The sequence below is a fragment of the Lytechinus variegatus genome, chromosome 18 (assembly GCF_018143015.1).
Source record: "Lytechinus variegatus isolate NC3 chromosome 18, Lvar_3.0, whole genome shotgun sequence".
NCBI lineage: Eukaryota > Metazoa > Echinodermata > Echinoidea > Temnopleuroida > Toxopneustidae > Lytechinus > Lytechinus variegatus.
Window position 1 is genome coordinate 19,802,512 of NC_054757.1, and position 24,167 is coordinate 19,826,678.

At 36.0% G+C, this 24,167-nt stretch overlaps 1 protein-coding gene across 3 annotated transcripts; it reads left to right on the top strand.

Moving 5' to 3' along the window:
• The first annotated feature begins 5,436 nt into the window (after window positions 1-5,436).
• On the top strand, window positions 5,437-22,541 carry LOC121432029 (basic proline-rich protein-like). Of its 3 annotated transcripts, none has more exons than XM_041629846.1 (6): window positions 5,437-5,713; window positions 16,179-17,813; window positions 18,233-18,312; window positions 19,838-19,864; window positions 19,910-20,065; window positions 20,908-22,541. In XM_041629846.1, exons 1-6 carry the CDS (start codon window positions 5,602-5,604, stop codon window positions 21,019-21,021), a joined length of 2,124 nt encoding a protein of 707 aa, XP_041485780.1. In that variant the 5' UTR covers window positions 5,437-5,601; the 3' UTR covers window positions 21,022-22,541. The 3 variants fall into 3 exon arrangements, with proteins under 3 accessions (XP_041485780.1, XP_041485781.1, XP_041485779.1); XM_041629847.1 differs by having other exon boundaries at window positions 5,438-5,713; window positions 16,179-16,483; window positions 16,592-17,813; window positions 19,838-20,065; XM_041629845.1 differs by having other exon boundaries at window positions 5,439-5,713; window positions 19,838-20,065.
• The last annotated feature ends 1,626 nt before the right edge of the window (window positions 22,542-24,167 follow it).

Genomic DNA, 24,167 nt, shown 5'->3' on the forward strand with positions numbered 1-24,167 from the left:
AGAAATAGACTGGAGCTTATCAATGGCGCAGTCACATTTCCCCTACGACAGCCGTAAGGCGGGTCGAAAACAGCCATTTTATTAATATTTGTTCAAACCATTTGTGTAGCTGGTGCACAAAATGATAAAACGGCTATTATCGACTCGCCATACGGCCGCCGTAGGGGGAACTGTGACTGCTCCATTGATAAGCTCCAGTCTATTTCTACTGAGATGGATTGATTCGTATCTGAATATGAGGTCGCAATGTGTCCAATATTTCTGGAAAACAGTGTGTCTATCGGAGTACCACAAGGATCCATATTAGGTCCGCTTCTCTTTCTGGACCTAATTAACGACCTAACTAAGAATGCCCAAGCAAGGGCGCCGGAAGCGGGGGGGCAGGGGGGGCACTTGCCCCCCCCCCAAATAAAATTTTTGGGGGGCAAAACGAGATTTTGCCCCCCCAAACGTGCCCCCCTGAAAGATGAAAAATGATAAATTATTTTAGGACAAAAGTAAATGAAGGCACTTTTCTGCCTGAAAATTGTCATTTCCATTGTAAAAAATGAAAAAATTTTGCCCCTGACGGGGCAAATACGTTATCATAGTAAGCCTCGCGTCTTTTGACGAACAGTTCCTCTGTGAAACATAGCTTTGATAAGCCCCTTTTCCATCTTATTACAGTGTGATAACGTTTAACCTTTTAATATATACATTTCAGACTACAAGCGAATGGCAAATTGATAGTGGTCCACCAATGATTAGGTTTATAATTCTATGATGCTGGCTGTGTCGTCTAACAAACGCGCGGTCGCCGAGAAACGCTCAGACCGGACCCGATATAACTAACGCGCGTGAACACTAGTTACTCGAGTAAGATATGGAATCTATGTCATAGCTGTCAAGCCCAGAAACCATAACATCTCGAGAAACTTGTTTCAATTATTTCATTTTCAACTAAATATAAATTGAGTTAATACAATGATAACAAGAGAGCGGTGTTGGCTCAGTCGGTAACGCGTCTGCCCGTCGAAGTCGAACCAAAGATCGTAGGTTCGAGTCCACCCTTGGCGGATGACTGAAGTCAGTGCGTTGTGTGTAAACGTCTCTCCCATGTTTCATAGATGCAGGCTATGTTACAATGGAAAACACTCCGTCCCTCGGATAGGACGTTAAATGGAGGCCCCGTGTAGAGGAAAGTCACCACCTTGGCACATTAAGAACCCACTGCATTATTCGTATAAGAGTAGGGGGAAACCCCGGTGTCGAGGTCCACCTGCATCCCCCCATCAGTTATATAAGCCAGTTCGTAGTTCCTTTCTGCGCATGATCAAAAGATTCTACGCATGATCAGAAGAAGGTCATTTCCACTAAAGTGACATGGTGCTTTAAAATCTAATGAGATAAGCACCAACTTTGATGTCTTGATTATTCATATATTCTTTTGAATTGTCTTTTTCATTTACATCCACAAAAAACAACAATGCTTCCACGAACGACTGGTATTTCAGTTTGTCAAGTACATTGTGCAACATGCTAAGATATGCATTCAAAGTAGGAATGCAACAAATACCTTCATTAAGTGTTCATTGGTGTGCTATTCTAGTCACCTGGTCTATTCAATTTCTTCATCCTGCTATGTAAGGCAAGCTTACGTAATATCTTGCTTTGAAATCTGCCTATCATGATGAAAGAAATGAAAGGTCATTTGACCAAAATTGCCCATGAAGTAACTACGAACTGGTCTATTGGGAGGAGAGACCTGTGGATCATAGCATGGACGTAATAGGTCCATGATCATAGTGATTCAGTTCACTTTTCGCCTCCCAGGCACAGGTGACGCCAAACAAATAATAATAACAATTCAATGCCCTAAAGAAAATACCAAGGTCATTTCAACTCAATATAGACATGTTATCAGAAAATTACACTCAGAATAATCATGTGTAGAGGATTATAATTTATAATTTGTAAAAATGGTGAATCCCACTCGAAAGTAACTTAGAGATAATGTTTAGACATGAAAAAAATAAAATCATCTGTGAAAGTGTCTTCTTGACCGGAAGATATTATCCGAGATATGAATAAAAATGTAAAGAATATAAAAGAAAAAAAATAAGCGTTACAGTAGTGCTCTACTATAAAAAAAATCTTAAGATATTTTCACAGCCCCGTATTTCCTCTATTCCTTTTCATTGGCATGATTGGAAGGCGTTTTGTCTGATACTATTTCAGCTCATATACATGTATAGCACTTATGTATTTTAGATTCCAAAACTTCTTCCCATTACCTGTTACTAATCAGATCGAGATGGCAGCTATGTTCTCTGGTTCATCCCAGCTTTTGTTATTCATGGACGTTTGCAAAAATAAAAAACAACATCCCGGCAGTGGGTGGGGCTGCAAGACCTAAATTTTCGAAGAAACGTAAGAGCGAGGGGATTTGTGATGGGAGAGCTTTTTCATTTTCTAGAATGAAATTGAAGGATTTCGTGCACACTTTTGGTGAATTTTGCCCTCTCGATCGGCGGCCCCCGGCTGCGTACGGTCATGTTTGTCATCTTAAACATGTTAAAGTCTTTAAAAGGCCTATATTACACTGGTTTGAAACAATTTCGTTTGCAATAAGGCTCGCAATTTGCTGGAACTGCGACCCTGGTCATGAAGAAACACCAGGCTGGGTCAGAAGGGAGGAAAAAGGGAGCAAAAAGAACTCCAAGACTGTTTAATTCTCAAGAAATTTATTTTTGAATGCACTTAGAAACGCAACTTTTATACTCCATTTTACACAAAATCCTTACCGGGGGGGGGGGGGGGGGTCCCATAGCCTCTCCCGCTCGATCGCTTCAATATCTCACGCTGTCAAAAATATTGTGCCCCCTTCGGGATTTTGCCCCCCCCCCCAAAATCGAAAGTGTTCCGGCGCGCCTGTGCCCAAGGCACAATGTATGCTGACGACACGAAATTATTTTATCAAGGTGCGATAAAGATGATATAAACTTTGTGTTATCTTGTTTATAAAAAGATGTAAATGCTGTAAAGCAAGTAATAGTTAATGTTGAAAGAACAACATGATTATACTGGGTTCAAGACAAAGATTCAACAAATATGATCATTCTGATTCAAATATTTATATCAGGTTTGATAATAAAGAAATAAACTAGGTTCACTCGACTCAATGTTTAGGTGTTGGAATAAGAGGATAAATTACTTTGGCATGACCATGCTGAATATGTCTGTAAAAGGTTTATAAAAGCTGTGTGCTGCTCTCGCCATACTGAAAAGTGATAACCATTTACTCACAGAACCACGGAGAAATTGATTAATACTTGTATAATCCAAAGCCAAATGGAATATTGATGTGAAGTATGGGGTCTACGAATTATTATCCAGACGAATAAACGTGCTGCTACAATATTGCTTAAAGCTAACATCCTTACTCTGAACAATTATTCAATGATGTACCGTGTGAGTGAAAAAAAGACAACTCACAAATCCTCAATTTAAGGGAAAAATATTCCATGAAAAGATAATATCATATATGACCTTAAATAGTATGTTCTCCCAAATAGTGCATATTTATGTGAATGAGGTATTCTTTGCAGTGATGTAAATTTTGATTTGCGCCAAATTAGGGCATGACTACAATGATTAAACCCAGATGTCAATGATGTCATAATCCTACAAGGGTTGCATGAAAATCCTTTTCAACACACCTTTTCAGTAATCTACCTTACAATTGTTTAAGAACACATTTAAGTATCGATTCTCAAATTGATTTCATTGAAAATGGATTAGCAATTATGTTTGCAACTCATGTAGGTTTTTTTTCATAATTGGCATTTGGATTCATTCACCGCAGTATCACCTTACTTTAGAGTAAGTCCAAACCTTCATCACTGCAATAAATACCCACTGATTATCCAAGCGTGAAGACTTACATTATAAATATGGTATGAAATTATTCGGGAGTAGATATTCTTTTAAGACATATATAACGATTAGGCATGCGTATTAAGCGCTTTATAAATGTTGATTATTATTATTTATTATTATTTCTAACATATCTTTCCTTAAAATGGGGATATGTGAGGTGTCAATCTTTTTCTACTCACTCGGTAGAGTGGTTCTCATATCCCCAAAGAGCAAGGTATTCAGATGTGTGTAATATTTAAGAGTTCCAAAAATTTTGATCTAACCCCTCTTTTTAAAAGATTTGATTTTCTTTGTCATTTTTGTTAACTTTTTATTGGAAATTCAAACCCTTTGGCATCATCTTGTAGGGCTACTAAAATTTTATACATGTACAGTAAGACCCCCCCCAAAAAAAATCAAATTTGATGGAAAATGGATCTAACCCTTTTGCAATTGAGGTCTTCATATAGTTGTTATGTTTTTGTGCTCTTAAGGCGCCTTTTGATACCAGTTTTTCTGAAAGGGCGCCATATCAAAAGATTGTTCAAATAAATAGATAGATAGATAAATAAATAAATAAGCAATAATTTATGATCAATGAGGGCCTACGAAAAAAAAACGGTCGAGTGCCATGTCTTTGTCATGGAAGGCTGCGCAATATAACAAGAGTATGTACTGGGTGCTAATTTTAATTCATGCTACCAAAAATAATTTCTTAAGCATGTTTGACTGTTTGGCTTATACATGTATAAAATTTCTTGAGAGATTGCATAAACTTTTTAAAAATCGGAGGGGACTGTTTGAATATCACCACACCGAAACACAGTGAACGTCTATGCAAGCTCGAACTTGGTAAAACAATATTAAATAGCGGTACAAAATAATGACAAAATATGATGGGAAAACAGTTGTATGAAAAATAACGAGGGCAGTCAAGACGTGGGAATCTGGAATCTGAAACGAGGCTCGAGATTTGGGTTTACTCTGTAGAGCACGGCACGCGTTAAATACGCAAGATGGGTCAACCTTCAAGCAATATGAACAAAAAATAATGTGTCAAAGAAATGCTAGTATTTCCTTTTGGTTAATCGTAACACCTTCAAATTTTCACAGAATGTATAGAAAGAGTTGAAATCTTTCACGAAGGCTAATTTCCTAACATTGATTCTGGATACCAAGTTACTATATAAAGAAAACCTTGTCTGGCCATAGGTTTTGAGGTGGAAACTGATCATTCTCTCATACGACGGAAAACCCCCTCACATTCCATGTTTTCCATGATATATTGAAACCACCACATGATTCTTAGCTATTTCTTTAAGAACGTAAAGGAGAAATATGGTAAAAGTCTTCGCTGATAAGTGAGTAGCTGGCAAGGTTTGTTAAGGTTGAACAAAGCGCCCTCCGGTGAGTATTCATGATTAAAACCCTGGTCGCATTTGCATGACAATAAGCTCCCTATTCGTTTACAAAAGAAACCAAACATCCCTACAGTTATACAAAAACCGTAACAAATGCGTCAGTGTTGATGCAACTTTCTTTTCAATTGGGTTTGCTGTGCGCTGTGAGTGTATTCGGGCGCACACCTCACCAATTTCTGAACGAGTCATGTCCGCAATACTTCGCGGTGACGTGTGCGTGCATTCGTTTTCATGCTATATTAGCACATACCAATAGAAAGCACGGGAATTATTTCTCGAAATCATGGCGTCAGTTGCAGTGGCTCGAGATATTTCTTTAATTTTCATCTTCGTCTTGTCAATAATCGTGACGATTTCTGGATTACCAGTGGGGGACGTTAATGTTGGGAACACAGGTATGTCAGTCAAACGTTTTTACACATGATCTAAGTTAATATTAATATAATTACTAGATAACTCGCTGAAATTATACACTGATCATGGTTATGTTATTATTATTCTTACCCCTGAATACTCTCATCCATTCGTGATAACGTGCAAAGCGTACATGCGCAATTCCAGCGTAACGGACATGACGTTCAGACAAATTTTTGTAATTCAAATGTTTATACAGTAGAATTAGCAGTCTTTTGATAATTGTTACTAAGCTTATCAGATACATTTAAGTATCAGTTACATACACATAAAATTTCAAATCGTTTCGTTGAACAGTTGCGGAGAAATTGCACTCTTTGTGAGCGTAACGGACATGACACGAAATGGACGAAGCATTTTTACCTCCTATTGCTTATCAAAATTCCTGTGAATTCTTAGATTGCATGCACCTGGCATTGGTGTTAATTTAACCTTAAGATCATGCTCTATCCATAAAATGGTGTTTAACAACAGTTTTGCAGTGCATTCTGTATTCCTAGCTCAAAATGTAGCGTAACGGACATGACACACGAAGCGTAACGGACATGACAGTTTCGTCCACTTTTTGTAAGCGAATATAATTATTTTATTACAAGATATGGTACAAGTCTAATTGTTTACATGTTAAGACTAGAGGTTAGAGACACATATCATAACTGGTAATCTGTAATATCTCCTTTTATTTTGCAATTTGAGAGGGGGTCTTTTTGTACAATATTTATAAAACGAAACAATATTTAGAAAAATTTATTTTACACCGGTTAACAACAGTTAATGAGTATTTTCCAGTTACTACCATCCACCACACCTAATTAAAGGAGAAAAAGTTGATAGAAAAGATTATTTTTTATTCATGCCCTAATATTTGATAATATACTAGCGTAACGGACATGACACCCTTACGAAGTGAACTTAATCAGCACTTCTTAGTTTGAAAATGAAAGAAATATGAATAATGAATGTAATTATGTAACAGCAAAGTACCTTTACTAACACTCTAAAGAAAAATATGTAGATATTATTAGCAGGTATCATTAAATTAATAGCTAGAGCCTATTAATTTTATATTGAATACAATGTTTATCATACAACTACGACACACTGAGAAGACCAAATCTCATTTTTTGTGAGAAGAAAACAAAATTTACCAGACCTGTATAAATCCAAGAAGAACATATTATGGAATGTATTGTATGATAAAGGACATGTACTAGTATTAATGTCAGTTTTAAGATTACAAAAAATGGTATTAAAATTTAATAGCAGTACCTGGAAACCGGTCTTTCATTATCGATTATGTATGAGTTGAAAGGTAATCGGAATGTTTGTAAATAGCTTCTGAGATTTTTTTTTTCATTCAAAATAACTAACATCCTGAGAATATTCATCCTTTCATCAAATCTTGGATGTTCTAAATCTTACAATTTTGCTTGCTGACAAATGTGGCAGTATCTAATTTCGTTGTATTGTCCGCGCTGCTTGGTACAATTGAAGATACATCATTCAAATCGTGATTATGGCTGACCAAAATACTATGATGACATAATTTATTGATCGTGCCACATTCTTTCCACGGCCCCTTTGCTTTGTGATACTGCAAAGAAGTGCCACTGTAGATTCATGGATTCATGGAGCTACATCATGAAACACAGATATCCGAATACAAACTTGCTTTTAAATGTGATCCTATGCCATCACTGAAGAAGTACATAGAGGTTGGTGAAACTTCGAAGTAATATCATCAATGATCATGAATTCACAAGTTGGAGTTTTATCATGCTCCAAACTGTCAGTGCAAGAACCTAAGATAATCAAATGTTTGTTCAAACACGAATGATTGATGCAGATCGTGATCTGAGTATGTTGCCAGATCTAGCTGCATCTTATCATAATATTATGTGGCATACCGTGAATTCTCAGAAAAATCTACCAGAACAAGAGCTGAACTTTCATCATTCACCAACTTCTAAAAATAGCTTGAATGACATGCAGATTCTAAGAAATATTACATTCAGCTATCCTCAAACAATTGAGACTAACCTCAGTCTGTGACACTGAGCCTAATATTTTGTTTTTGTAAATGCTGCCATTTGCCATATGTAAGGCGTCATGTCCGTTACGCGAATTGTCATGTCCGTTACGCCATTTTTATGAAAATGAGAAGTGGTAAGGAAAAATGATTGCTACACATGGTAGGGGGTTTAATTCTAACATAGAATCTGAATCTGCAGTACATTTAGACAAATTTCCTGTAAGCTGGGAAAACTTTAAGTGAAAAACGTAACGGACATGACACTGATAATGGTAAAGAAATCACACAAATCTGAAGACAGATCTCTGTAAAATTGATGAATGGCATAAAATTTAACGATTATTTTCTGTTGATTTAAACATTAATCAACTATTCAAAAGTTAAAAGAGACCTCTGGGACCTTGTTTGCTTTTAGTAGAGACAGGAAAGATGAATTGTTTAAAAATAGCCACATTTTTTACATTTTGCAATATACTATTCTATTTTTTTGATGATGGAAAAAACTACAAAATTTTATCAATATTGCGATTTTTCTATTGGAAATTGAGACTTTATAGATTACTTTTTAAGAAAATTTGACTGCTTGAGTGAAATCTGAAACTTCATTTTTTCTCTTAAGTGAACATTTTCCATGGAATTGCCCACATGCAAACAGTCTTAGATGAATATTAGGTAGGTTAACATTATGAACCTATATGTTGGTAAAAAAAAATTGTTAAATGAAACTTTATTTGTATGAATATTTAGTCTATATTTTTGCTATAAAAAAAATAAAACTTAATCTTCAAACGAATAGAGATATTTTTTATTAACCGGTTAGTGTAAACATGTCTGAGAGTTAATGGCGCTTTTGGGTCTTGAAAGATATTTCATTTCGTGTACATTCATGTTTCAAGGAATTCATTATATATTAATTCTGTCAACTGAATGTATATTGTACCGTTACAATTTTAGATAAATATAGGTTATATATATATATATATATATATATATATATATACACTCTAAAAACAAGAAATGTTAACTTAAGGTTGGAGGAGTGACAACATTTTCTAAATGTTGCATTTACCACTTTAAATGGTTCTACCCAACACTTGTTGGATTCAGCTTTATACAAGGTTGGATGTAACATTTGAAAAAGGTTGTCACTCCTCCAACCTTTCTAATGTTGATTTAACATTCCAATTTTTAGAGTGAACTAATACTAACCTCGCAATACGTGTGAGTGGTATTGCGCAAGCTATGTGGACGATTGATTGTTAGACAGGTTACGATTTTGTAATTTAAGGAAACGCAGGGAACGGTTTTCAAAGTGGGGGGGGGGGGGGCTGACCATGCAAAAAAACACAATCGTATGGTAATTGTTATGTTTTTGTACATGGTTTTGGAAAAAAAGTGTGGGGGGCAGCCCTCCCCCGGTTCCGCGGCACCTGAATTGGGCTTTGAAGAACTGATCCACCCGTATCAAAGTTTTTTCCAGTCTACTGAAAAGTGATTAGGAACCCCTTGTGATGTGTAAATGCGATTTTTTTTTCTTTACAGTTGATCGGAATATACCTGTGACAAAAATAAAAATTGTTATATTTCGTAGAAATGAAAAACTGGTTGATTTGGTGTATGCACAGATCAGTTATGGACCGGCTTAGCGTTTCTACATGTATTTTCCTGACCGTATTCATCCCTTTTTATTCAATCTGAAGCAACAAAGTTTAATTTTCAGTATCTAATTGTCTACAAATTAAACATGATTTTTTAAACGGTTAACAAATACTGTAATGTTATATAGTAAACAGCGTTGTATAAAATCTTAAACAGCGTTTTTACTGAGTAGAATCTACAAGATTTTGGTTTATATTGATCACTTTTATCGGTCGGACGGAAACAATATTCATCCAACATGTCCAAGGGGATTGGTTACACCTCATTAAGATTCTGCACGGGGACAGTTAACAGACACAGCAAAGTCTCAAAAAGTGTTATAGGACTTCTTATCTGGGATGTCAGACCCAGATATATAGATATTTCATTAACTTTGTATCCAACGAAATGATTTCATATATGTTAACATGTCATGACATGTATGACCAAAACGTACTGGAGACCGATTACGAAAGGTTTGGTGGCGAAGAATGGAGGAGGGGGGGGGAGGGGGTTGGCGGGGAGAGTATCAAATACTGAAGAAATAAATAAACAAAAGCTACAAAAAAATGATGGGAACTATCGGAAATAAGCCTCTATAGCAGTGGCCGCGGAGGGGGGGGGGGGGGGAGCTGCATAGGCTTTTGTCCCCCACTTCTTTTCCCAAACCGTGTATAAAATCGTGAAAATTACCATCTGATTGTGATTTTTTGCATGGTCAGCCCCCCCTTCAAAACTGTTACCCGGCCCCTGTAGTGTCCGCGAAACAATCTTCCATGCATGCGTGTTCGAGCATGACATGGGTGCGTGATTAGCACTATTTAGAAAGTGTTTCAGACAATTTAACAAAATCATAGAAACCGTATTGATTTCTAATACATATATATTGTTTTTATTATAGTTTCCTGATGCATCTGCTGCAGCTTTGAGCGCTAATTAAAATCTTAAAAATCAATAATGGAATTTCTCCTGAAAGAGTAAAAACATGCATATTTTTGCGTTGGGCGGCTGCTTGAATAAATACTGATCTGTTATGAAATATGAAATACATTGATAATGATTGTTTCATAATTTGTTTTGTGTTAGTGTACTATAAAAACAAGTTTGTGATATGTGTTGTTTAAATACAAACAACTTTACATAACCTTAAATCAAGACTGACCTCTTTTAAGACGTTGTTTACAGATACACTGTATTTCGAAAAAAAGCACACAAAAATTCTTTCAATGACAAGTGGGATGAAATTGTTCTACATGACATTTGAATACATTATTATTACGAATAAAGACAAAGGTTTCGTAAAAAAATAAGATCACACTCTCTCTCTTATCAAATGGTATGATATTCTTGACTTTACCCAAGTGTGATCATTGTTCATTAATTAAATTTGTAATATATATTCTACGATTTTTTGTCTATCGCTATTTCAAAGGCATATACATGTAGCTCACAGCGAACCCCTCTGATCAAAACCTATAGGCATTCATTTGGTCTGACACTTTTCATTTTATTACGCCATTTAAAATGCATTGAAAATGTTAAAAGGTGTGAACAACTAAATACATGTAATTTGTTTCCCTAGAAATTTACGCATTGTTTTGATAGTCCTCCAAAGCGATATAAATATATATACTTCATTTCGCGTGTTGGACACAGATGAGATAAAATAGACAGAGATGAATGCATTACAGTTCCAACAAAGTTTATTTCTAAGTTTCTCCAAATTTTCGACGCAAGCTTTGAATCCCTGACGAAGACGAAGAGGTTTGCGTCGAAAATTTGGAGAAACTAGGAATAGACTTTGTTAGAACTGCAATGCATTACCTTTTTGTCTTATTTATATTCATTTATATAGGAGAGAGAGAGAAGGGAGGGGGGGGGGATGGTGAGAAAATGATATGATTACCTACATGTAGTAGCATACCCTTCTATATTTTCTGTTGAATTTATTGTTTCATGACCTACAAAAATATATGGGAAGCATAATACTAACACATACAACAGTACCAGCAGGTATACACAATTTTGTACAGTCATATACATGTACCTCTGTACATGCACTAAGCATGCTAAGAGTGAAAGTAACAGGTCATACATTAACACGATTGCTGGTAGACATTTGAAATCATTAAAAGGCACATGTTTTCCAAAATTATAAGTATTTGGCGATCCTCGTATCATTAAGCAATCCACAGATTGATACAGTACATGAATATTTGCAAGTATTTTTAAAGAAAATTGTACAGCATCAACATGATAAAAAAGCCAATGTGTGGGCCTGTGGTCTTGAGCATTTCGCGCAATCTTTAATCAGTTAACTAGCCAACCGAATCTTAACAACTTTAATGAAATCATTACTCATCAAGTCAGGAGTACACAAAGGATGAAGTATTCCCAGAAAAACAGTTTATCTTGTTTCATATTTCTTCTTTTATTGCACTATATTGTACACAGGTACCTGCTCTTATTCGCACGTTATATCGAGTTAACTGCATGGTATTTTGGAAACCACAAACATGGCTATATAATATATGAAGGCCATGTGGACACAAATACAACTATGTAATTGCTACTATCTATAAAAGTTAACATTACAGGTTATACTCCAGGTTAATGTAAGGTGTAATATTATCAGCTTCAACATGGAATGCCAAACTGAGAAACCAACTTTTTATTTTATTAAGCAAAGAATGACCGAATTAATTTAACAACCTCGATTAATTTGTGGCAAATGGACACTGGACTAAATTTACATATCATATGTAGTAAATCAGCACATTTAATTTCTACACAGGTAGATAAGCGGATGAAGTCAATTTATTTGGTTTATGAAAAATACAATAGGTATACAGGAGTAAAAAAATAAATAAAACACTAATACAACGAGTAACCCCGGGCCCTTTAATACAGAAAAGGTCCCCTCCTTCCATTACTCACGTTTCGTAAGGACTACTCCTCCTGCCCCCATCTCCTTTTCCATCCTTCTGTCCAGTTATTCCACATTCTGTCAATATTATATTTCTAGCGATTAGATTTTACCTCACATGAGTCAAAACTTTTCTGATTCCCAGACCTCATTTTTTCCGTTTTCCAAAATTCAAATTCCATGTTATTGGAGTTCGACAGTACATCTCGTGTTTTAGATGCCTACAGGTACAAAACGTTATACGATAGGTCATAAGCAATTATAAATAGGGAAAATCTTAGAAGACGTATTTCTTACGCAGATATAGCTTTAAAAAACGCATAAAGGCATGACAGGTCAAGTCCATCCCATAAAAATGTTGATTTAAATAAAATAGAGAAAGATCATACCAGCATAAACCTGAAAATTCACAATCGGATGTAAAATAAGAAAGTTATGACATTTTAAAGATTTGCTCCACTTAGTGACATGCAAATGAGAAAGTCGAAGTCCTTAATATTTCTATCGTTTTTTATTGTGAATTATATATTTCATTTTTTTACAGATTTGGAGCAACTTGACTGAACCATATAGTATCAATCAATGCTAATTCCACATCCATTCAAGGAGGAATTGATTTTTTTTCACTTGACAATGAGGAGATAATTAGAATATTTCATATTTTGCATAATAAAATACTAAAGAAATTGTTGATGACTTCATAGTCTTCTCATTTACAAACGGACTTGGATGTGCATATAATTGTTTTGCGAAATCAAGCAAGATTTTAAAATGTCATAACTTTCTAATATTTAATCCGATTTTGATGAAGTTTTCAGTGTTATGCTTGTTGCATCTCTTTCTTTTTGTTCAACTCATTTTATGTTGGGGTGGACTTGTCCTTTATCACTACGAGCACGCTTGATTGGCAGGAGTGTATTTATGCTCGGTAAAAAATTGCCTTGAATTTCACTTTTTCATGGTATTTTTCGTCATTCAAATATTTTGGCCAGAAAATTAGTGTTTTGCGTTGAAATCCGTGAATTCTGTGTTCTTTCTTAAAGTTATACCCTGGGCTAAAATAGTCATATCTAAGCATGTCTAAATAAATAGAGTAAAATTCATCAAAATCTGATAACAAGTAACGAAGTTATTCAATTTTAGAATTTAAGCAATATCTTGTGAAAACAGTTCTACGAATTTCGTCACGGAAATTCATCTAGTGGCCTGACGGTGTCATGTCCCCCACTTTTATTTTTCTTATGTTTCTACATGAATCATAATTATTGCATATTTTCATACATGTGTGCATGGTTTTTTTCTTGTCTAATAAAACATGTTGCAGCAATGAATATCTAATGCATTGATCCAGTTGTCAATCCAATATTTTTTACGTGTTGGAGGACAAAATTAGAATAAACATAAAATAATAATACAAAAGAACAAGAGGGGACATTACTTCATCATTGTGCTTATTGAATATTCATGAAGACTTACACAGAACTAATTCACCGGAATAAAGCAAATCTTTAAAATGTCATAACTTAGTTATCTCTTTTCGGATTTTGATAAAAAAATTAGTGTTTTGATTGTCTGATTTTTGTTTATTTGCTCAGTCTATATTTTCACCCTGGGGTCCCCCTGTAATTTCTTGAAATTCTTGAGTTATTGTTATCTTATAAAAACTGTGGTCTCTAACTGCATGTGAGATAAAAAAAAACAAGCTTGCCAATATTTTAGCCGCTTGTATGAGGCAGACTTGACACAGTGTTTTACCGGAAGTGTGATGTAATCCTTCTAAGTGATTACTTGGACAAAGGTCAAGTGGAATCACTGATCAAGTGTACTCAATAAAATTCCAATCAAATACCATTCAGAGAGTTCAAACAGAACAATTGGCCCTTAATGGGGATATATTAAAGATGTAATCTGATCACGAATTCAGATCTTACGCTTAAAAGCACTAAAATATACAAAATCCTGACATTCCTCTATGAACTGTCTCATATGGAAGTTTTAACTAGCACATTTTGAAATACATAATCATGATAATGGTAATCCATGCTATCATTTATTTTATACCTTGATGTTAAGAATTCAGTTCTTGGTGTCTAGAAGCGTTCATAACTTGCCTATGTCATAAACGATTTGATTAAACTTGTTTCAAATCGTTTTACTTTTTTCAACAGGATTGCAAAAAGTACATGGACATTAATTTTTGCATTAATTTACAATAATATACCCCTGGTGGTATATCCAGTAAATTCTCAGGCTTCGATACTCTGATACATCTATTGCTGATTCATAAAGTCTTTGTACTTTATAGCCCCCCCCCATTCTCAAGCTGAATTACATGTATATGGATAATTTTGATACCACCCTTTTTCCGAAATTATTTTGTCCATTTTTCTTTTTTTTTTTTTTGGGGGGGATAGGGGTTGGATGGGGTCTTTGATTGCTTTAATGCCAATACACAATAAATCAATTTCGGAAACAACAAACTGCTATTAACAATTAGCCAGCCTCATAAATTCTAAACCATCTAATTTCAAAATTAAAATGATTGTATTGGTTTTACGTCATTGCGAGTATGCGATAAAACTACCATAGGGCGTACAACAGCTGTAATTGAACATCGGTGTAATTTTTGCTCGCATCAGCATGACCAGAGCCTGTACTGTAGCATACTGATGGGAATATGATTTGTTGTTTTGATATACGTGCATTACAACGCATAGACGAACAATCAAACCCGAAATCACCTTTAATGTGAATATAATAAAAAGCTTGTGTAAATGGTAAACACCCGATGTGTATTTGCTCTTCCCTGCTATTTGCTTATCGTGGCGACAGAGGTGAATGACAAATGACACGCTTGAATTCACTGAAGGGTGGTATTCGGAATGGCTTTTGAGTTAGAACCCCCGTTTTTTTTTTGAATTTGTGTTTCTACTTTATCGCCACGCTTAGTAAGTTAAATCTAACAGTGAAGCTATAAGCGAAAAAATAATCGTCTCTTTGTATTAAACCTATTAGTGACAGTTATGGGCCACCTTTTATAATTTTATATGGCAACATCAGGACCAAAGAACAATATAAAAAAAGGGTAACGGGTTAAAGGGCCGGGGTGATGGGGGTAAGCGGCTGATTGCCCCCCCCCCCTCTAGACAAGTTCATAACAAATTTATATCGCCAAAGCCTTTGCCACGAATTTCTTAACTTGTTGTTTTTTATTGAGTAGTGGTGCCAATCAGCCAAGGATTTTGAGGGGCTAGACGTGGTGTATGGGGCAAAATTTATAAAATGTCACGAGCAATTAATATTGGGTGACACATTTAGTACGAATACTTAGCTTTGTTAATATATTTGGAAAATGATATATTTCACCTTACTCCATTTCCTTGTTTCCTCTCTTTTTTTCTTGGTGTGGAACTTTTTTTCAAGCCAGGCGCTAGTAAGCAGTAATACATGTATATACATATAATATTATAACTCATTACAGCATGCTCCTTATAGTATTCTCCAGATATATTTTAGTGCAAAGTGATTTTAATCTACATTTATTTATAACTATACTGTGCCAAAGTACAATGTAAAAAAAATTAGTATATATAGAAACGGCCAGCTATTGTCATATTTCTTTCAATATAGTAACATATTTGAATGCGTAGAAGCAACCCGACTGGATGTATATACATGTAAAATGTTCAAAAGTACGAGTCAAAATAAGTATAACAATCAGTGAATGTGATCAGTGAATAAAATACCTATTGTTAAACTCCTGTCCCTAAGAGTTCAAAACGCTTATTTATAACTGTAACGTCAACCCTTTGGTAACGTTTAATATTGTCTCTTTTTGTGTATTATACAGATGGACAAATAGAACAACCTGATGGGCAGCAAACGTTTCCAGCCGATGTACCTCCACCGCCGGGAGCCTTCAATGATCCTGGGTCGGAACCCGGTATATTACCACCAAACAATCTTCCAGAGACTCCACCAGAAGATGTAGGAGCTCCATTAAACGCCGTCAAGGATGTGACATCTCCAGAAGAAGCAGCGGCGGCTGCTGGGACAGGATTAGCCATGATGGCTGGTCCTGTGGTTCCAGGAGGAAACACGGGTGCGCTGTTTCCAAATATAGCACCACCACCCGGTGGTGAAGTGAACGTTGAGGCCCCTGCCCAAGGACAAGAGGCACCTGCTAACAATGGTGCGTTTTTCAATAACATGGCACCGCCACCCGTTAATGCAGCGAACGGAGCTGGTGAGGTGAACATTGAGGCCCCTGCCCAAGGACAAGAGGCACCCGCTAACAATGGTGCGTTTTTCAATAACATGGCACCGCCACCCGTTGATGCAGCGAACGGAGCGGTACCCGCTCAAGGACAAATGGAACCAGCAGATAATGGTGGTATGTTCCCCGCTAACATGCCGCCACCACCACCTGGTGCGATGAATGATGGGGTACCAGGCCAAGGACAAACAGTACCTGGTATGTTCCCCGCTAACATGCCTCCACCACCTCCTGGTGCAATGAACGAAGGGGTACCCGCCCAAGAGAACAAGGTTAATGCACCATCTGACAAGGGTTTCGCTTCACCACCATACCAAGGGATGTTCCCCCCAAACATGCCTCCACCCCCACCAGGTGCATTTAACGAACCTCCACCAAATCCCATTATTAACGAAAAGAAAGCCAGTCAAGTCGCCCCGTCCAGTGGTAGTGCTGTCGAACCTGTTTATATCAAAGGAATGGCTGTTCCAGAAAAAGCGGCAGTGCCCCCAAGCGATCCAAACCGTTATGTTGATCCCAATAATATCCAAGCATCATCGATACTTTCAAATCAGCCAGGTTCAACGACTGGAACTGACCAGAGCAATGATCAACAATATAATCCCGATACTCCTGTTTCCAATGACCAAAGTCAGGCGCCCAGTAATCCCCAAGTATTTAACCCTGATTCACAGGACAACAATGGAGAAGGGGTAGCCCCATATAACCCAGATGAACCCGATGCTTCCAATATTCCGAGCCAAAATGGAAACGGAGGATCCGTAGAGTCCACCCAAAATCAAAACGAAGCACAGGTTCCTTATAATCCAGATCAACCTGAAGCACCCCAAAACAGTCCATTCTCGGGTAACCAACAAGAAAAACCTATTCCAACCCAAAATGAAGTTGGAGCTCCAGATGATCAAAATGTCCCCGAGGCTGACCCTAACCAACCAGCAGAACCTGATTCGGAGAACAACGTTCCTACTGGTCCTGATTTCTACGAAAGCCCAAGTGATCCTGATGAAAATGAATCTGCAGAGTCTCCCTATGAACCATCTGATGAATCGCCGTACGAGGATGGAGAGCAGGTTGGTGAATCACAGGGGGAGTATTCTTCATTCGACTCTGTCATGAACTTCCTCAAATCAAGTGACTATGAGTCTTCAGATTCCCTTGCAGGAGGTGACGGGTCACCTGATAGCTTCTGGCAGGATTCCGATTCAGAAGGTAACGTCGCAGCGGCACCGATGCTTGGGTGGGACCAGGGTAGTTCAGGGGAAGGCTAAAATGAAATGTTCTTTTTACTAATTACAATTTGGTATTACAAGGAAAAATCATTTCTGATTTTTGTTTCCAACAATACAATATGGATTTTCATTTACGCAATTCTTATCACCCGCCAGTATCATCGTTATCTTTTGAAGTGTTAGGTATAATTTATTTTACCCATGTATCTACTGAACTTTTACAAAATAACATCAAAAAGTAAATGGAAATCGAAAAATTATACTTTTAACATTCTTCAAATGTTCCTTTTGTACTTAAAACCTTGGAACATTATCTTGGTATTCTCTCATACAATGTTATACCTTATGATTTTTTCAGAAAACTTTTATCCATTCTTTCTTTGCCCCTTATCCAAACAGAGTTTTCCGATACCGATTACGGAGTAGACAGTTCGGATTACTCAAATCTAGATTGGCTCTACGATGATAATTCGTACCAGGTATGTACCAAATACCGTTCAATTTCGTTTTCACCTCGCCCTGTGCGACTGGTCTACGATCCGAATGTGAAAAAAAATTGCATTTTGTTTACTGGAAAAATGATTGAATAGAATGTTATTATTTCAGCATCAAAATAAGTAAGAATACTAAATATCGACAATTTGAATGATTGTAAACGTTCAGTTCGAAAGGAAATCATTGCCGACAGTATGATTGCTATAATGGTATATTTCTGATTGTTCCAATGCCAATTCCTCCAATTCCCAACTCGTCTACTATTATTTGGTCTTCCATCAGTTCGTCCACTGTCCACATGGTCTAATTACCACTTCGTCTGATAACCAGTTGGTCCAGTAGTCATTTAGTCCATATACCATCTGGTCTAATTGGACTAAGTGTTAATTGGGCGAAATAAATGAAAATATAGTTGATATTAGACCAACTGGTTATAAGACGAAATGGTCATATACGAACTGGTGATTTGGTTATTGGACTAAATGGCTGTTAGACGAAATGTTGATGGACGGAATTGCATTAGACAAAATGAAGGTAGACCATTTGATGAGTGGACGAGATGGCAATATACGAATCGGCAGTTTACCGCTATAATGTCATTACAGTTAGATATTGAATTCTCTTTTATCCTAATAAGAAGGGTAGCATATCAATTTTAACATAAGTATTTGTACGATGACTTTGAGCTTTGTAGGAGTTTCATGTCTACATAATTATGTATTCGTATGAAATGGATCGACCTTTTATAAAAGAATTTGGGTTGCAGACGGTCGTTAGGTGTGTGGTTGCCTTTAGTAGAACCTTGGCAATATGTTCTCCATCGCTTAATCGCTACCAAACGTTGAAATCATTTCATACTGATAGGTCAGATTGGGATTTACATAAGTGAATAAAATCTGTTGTTACGCCAGAAATGCGTTAAAATACAGTTTAAGAGAATTATCAAATAGGGGTTCGTTTAAAAGACCTGTGATTTAAAGTGTACTTGCATTAAGGCCATACCCTACGACTGCTGCGACCCATGCATAAACGTCGTTTAATATTTGATGTGACTATTTCGGCATGGTAATCTTACTGTGCAAAGTCCTAAGCCATCGCACAAGATACTTCTGTTAAAATTCATGAGTATGTCCTAGTCCTACTCTCCAATGTTTTTTTTAATGATGTTCAGAACAAGTACATTTGAAAGTTGAATATCCCTTTGTTTACCCAAAAAAATAAAATGCGTTAATTTTGGGGTTAGTTATATGTATGCACTTGTTGACTATTGCTTTAAATATATTTTCATTGGTTTGGTTTGATTGGGTCGGCCGGGAATGTTCTTCCAGGAACCAAGCGGGTATGAAAGAGAATGTAGTTATCTTGCTTCATACTTTAATACCCAATGTCTATCGGACGGGATGTGTACGACTTAACGTGAGGGTATATATGGACAGATAAATAAATGCATTTCTTTTTTCTGTGGGTCATTCTTTGACGATAATGACTACCTCTCTCCTTTCCCCCCAGGAGTCTGACTCGAGTGAAGAAAAAGAGGAGGAAGACTACTTCGGATTGGACCAAACAGGAGAAAAAAATGAGGATCAGGAAGACAGGGATCAATTCACCGTTCCTCAAGAATTCGACGATGATCTATACAGAAGTGGTGGAGCAAAGCTAATCATATACTGCATTCCAGCCCTCATCTTGTGTGTTTTAATCCTTCTTGCATGGAATAATTACCGAGGGAAGATAAGGGTAAGAATAAAATACAAATGTGCGTGTGTGTGTGTGTGTGAAACCAAGTTTACACAGACCATGATTTCTGTATAGGTACCAATTTTGGAGAAAACCCCATGATGTTTTATCTGATAGTTATTGCACTGGAGTTTCCAACTTTTACTGTAATAATTGGATATGGAGCTGACATGGGACTTAGAGAATCACCAGTGAATCAGAAAACCATAATTCTACAAGCTTGGAAGGGTCTCATGCTTCTATAATGTATATTTTCTCATTCCGGGCGGTTAAAAAAAAATAAAATGTGATACGGAAAAGTGTAATACCACCAAATAATCACATTTAGGCTATTCAAAAGATTTGTGTCCCCTGTCAACTGCTTGATCCATCTCTGCTTTAACCCTTGGATGGTTAATACTAACTTATAATGTAACATTATTCTAGAAAGTATGAAGTCTTTAGACGAAATGAAGGTTCTATTGACTGTAGGTAAATAGTAGACTACAGGTGTCGTAGTCTACTGGACAAGTCTCTTCCCGCTGAGGCAGAGGATTTACGACACTGGCAAGCAAATTTGTACCCCTTTTGCTTTCAACAGCCGATTTTCCGAACTTAAGTTCCACCTCCCTAAGATGTGAACCCCCCATACCACTTCAGTTCCACCGCCCCAGGGTGTGCACCTCCCCATGCTCAAACCAGCCTACGTCCTCATACAGTATAAGTGAACATTGATAAATGTGAAGTGGACATTTTTTCATATCTAAGCACTAAATGATAACCTTGTCATATTGACTATTATTACACGCATTTATATTCAGTTCCTTTTCATTTTTTTTATTGTATTCTTGTATTCCCCTCAGGTTGTTGGTGTCCCTACAGTAGACTCAAAACAATACGACTGGAGGACCGGTCCCAAATCAGAAGAACATGCTCCAATGCTGACGGAACAGGACCTTGATGAAAGAGGATACTAAGTGTGCCTTAGGGGGGGGGATGAGGGGGATCAAAATATAAAAGTGGCGTCAAATCAAATTATGCTGGTGTCTATACACCATAGGTTTACTTACGCGAGTCTTTAAAACTTAGCAATAAATCATTTACAGTGTACTGGGTAAAACATTACAATGTATTCAAAAATATTTTTGTCATATTTACATGTCAATCAATAGGCCTATTATAGCCTGGATAAAAAAATTCCTCGTCATCCATGTGATAAATGTAAATCACAGATGTACAAAATTAGATAATCTCTAATAATTTGTGTATCTTATATAATGTACGAGTGCCTTACTATGTAATCAATCGATGGTCAATGTGCTTTCCATTCCAGTATGATATGTAAGTTATTTATATTTGTATGTTTTTTTTAAACAAACTGGAATGGAATGAACATTCTGCAAATTTGCAGCATGTCTGTCTTGTTCGTGTTATGGCTGTTCTACCACTGGCATCTCATCAACATTATTCTATCTAATTTCATTTATTCCATATAAACATTATTTTCTTTCATTTAAAAAAATCCTCAATTTTGTAAACAGAAATTCATACAATTGTTTTTTTCATATAGAATATAAATATTATTCAAGGGGAAAAACATGAAGAAATTGAAATAATGTATAAGTATAGAGTATACCAAGGGAGGTCTCGGTCTTTTAAATACATTGAACCCCTCTATAATTATGAATGAGAAAATCACATCTTTATATCAGAAATTTTCTGGTGCCTCCCTTCTAAAGCAAACTTTCTTAATAAAGTTTTGGAGGAGTTTATTAATATTCCCATAGTAATATCTCACCTAGATGTAGTAAATGCATTGGAGCACCAGGGTACCTTCATTTGGCAGTTATTAGCGTGAAAATGCCTATACATTATATTTATTCCTCGGTTAAAAGTAAATGTTCCTTTATATTTATTCCTCGGTTAAAAGTAAATGTTCCTTTACATGTCTGGTTATTTGTGTTTATTCATTGTTCTTATTTGGTTTTCATGATGGGTACGTAGCCCTGTTTTTACTATGTAGATAAAACATTCAATACTAGACCACCTTGACTAAGCACTTTATTTATGATACTATTACCACGATGACTGACAATTATGCTCCCACACAGCAAAAACTGTGGTGTTAACCGGTGTACATAGAGGGCCACACCAATTATTTTACACCGGTGTTAAATTGGTGGTGTTAGTTTTACACCTATAGGTGTTATTACAACACCTATGGTTGTTACATTTACACTCTTTGGTGTTATGTTCAATCTCTAGGGTGTTATTTTAACACCTCAGGGTGTGGTCCTCTATCAACACCAATTGGTGTCAGTTTTAACACCACAGTTTTTACAGTGCACTGACACTGTGATACACTCAGGATGAAGGTGTACTTAACTGGGAGTCAAATGCTTGCATAATGTGATTTTTTTTCTGGAAAACAGCTGTTGTATTTTTGTTTTCTTATTAGACTCTTGCAACTCTTTTCGGAAGAACACATCGACCTTGGCAAAAAGAAAACTGCCGAAACCACGCAGACCTATATTTGGTATCGCCAGTTACTATTTGACGTTGATCACGAAAACAATTAGACTTCAAAGAAGAATGACATCTGTCGAGTTTTTTTTTTTAATCATAATTATCAGGTAATCGTATCTTGACTTTGTCGGGACAACCATTTGGGGAGCTAAAACAGGAATCTTCACAAATTTTTACTTCGTATTTGTTGTAATTATACTGGTTGAAATGATATTGGTGGAATTACATATCGGGATGCTCTCTTCTGCCACAGTTATACCATTGAAATCTCCTGGAGACGGTCGGTTTTGGAATCGGTTTAATGCTGCGACTGTACCCAATTCTAGGGATCATTTTGATTTAACAGCGTCTTCAAACATGCATGTTCTTTTCTCATAGTTTTAGAATACGTCAAATCGTCAAGGGCATTCCCTTACCATCGGATTAGTTGTAACGGTTTATTTTACTCATTTTTTTTCTCCACTTTAATGGACTAATAATCTGTATGAAACTTATGTGAACAAAGCGTGCGTTAAGGACAAAAAGTTTGAAAGTTTTATTTTACTTATTTTTTCCTCCACTTTTATGGAATTAACAATGAAACTTTTTGTGATCCAAACGGGCTTTTAGGACTAAGTAAGTGCATTTTCTTAAAGTAATAAGATATGGATAAAGCAATAATTGTATATATGTGGCGAAGTATATAGACATATAAATTCCATTCTCTTTATCATTAACGCTTAGAAAAAGCAAAAGTGAAGAATCTCTAAATATATTTTGAATTGTTTTACTTTCTGTTTGATACAGCACATACAATGTACATATATTTTTGTATATATGTATATGCCTTTGGCATTTTTATTGTTACTTTTATTCGATATAATTATGAAGGAACCAATAAAACGCTATCTTTATGGTAGTTTTCTATTCATTATTGTGTTCATTTGTGATCGCTTTGAAACAAAATATATGAATAGTTTACCTATATATCACTCATGATTTGTGCATATATATATATATATATATATATATATATAGTACGCCAATATGTCTGCTCTATCGGATGACACCAAATGAAAGTGTTATTCATCATTGTTCATGCATGAGCAATCGTCGACATTTTTTGTTGAATATGGCGAAATGGCTTCACCAAAATATATATAGAAAATGAAAATAAACCGCAACAACTTGAATTGAGAACTTTTGACATAATAATTTGCTCTGTGAATACAAACGTGATTTGGTATGATTTATGTTTCCACCAATTTCGAAGAGTAGTTTCTTTATATTTGATTGGCACTCAGACTCAGACGCAGTAGAAGAAATAATAAGACATATCAAATAAACATGGCAGTTCATCTAAGAAAAAAAATAGAATTTCATTTTTAATAAATTGCTATCCGATAGGTAACATCTAGCAAAACTAATATTCCATCATTCTTTTCTGCTTTTTTTTCAGGGTTGTAAATTGGTATCCATGAAGTGAATGAAAAGGGTTACTGTCTTAGTAAAAATAATTTCTATTCATGCCAAGAAATATATTGAGGATAGTGATTACATATCAGAGCTTTTTGTTTCAATCTAATTCATTTTTTGTCGAAAGCTCTAATAAATATAT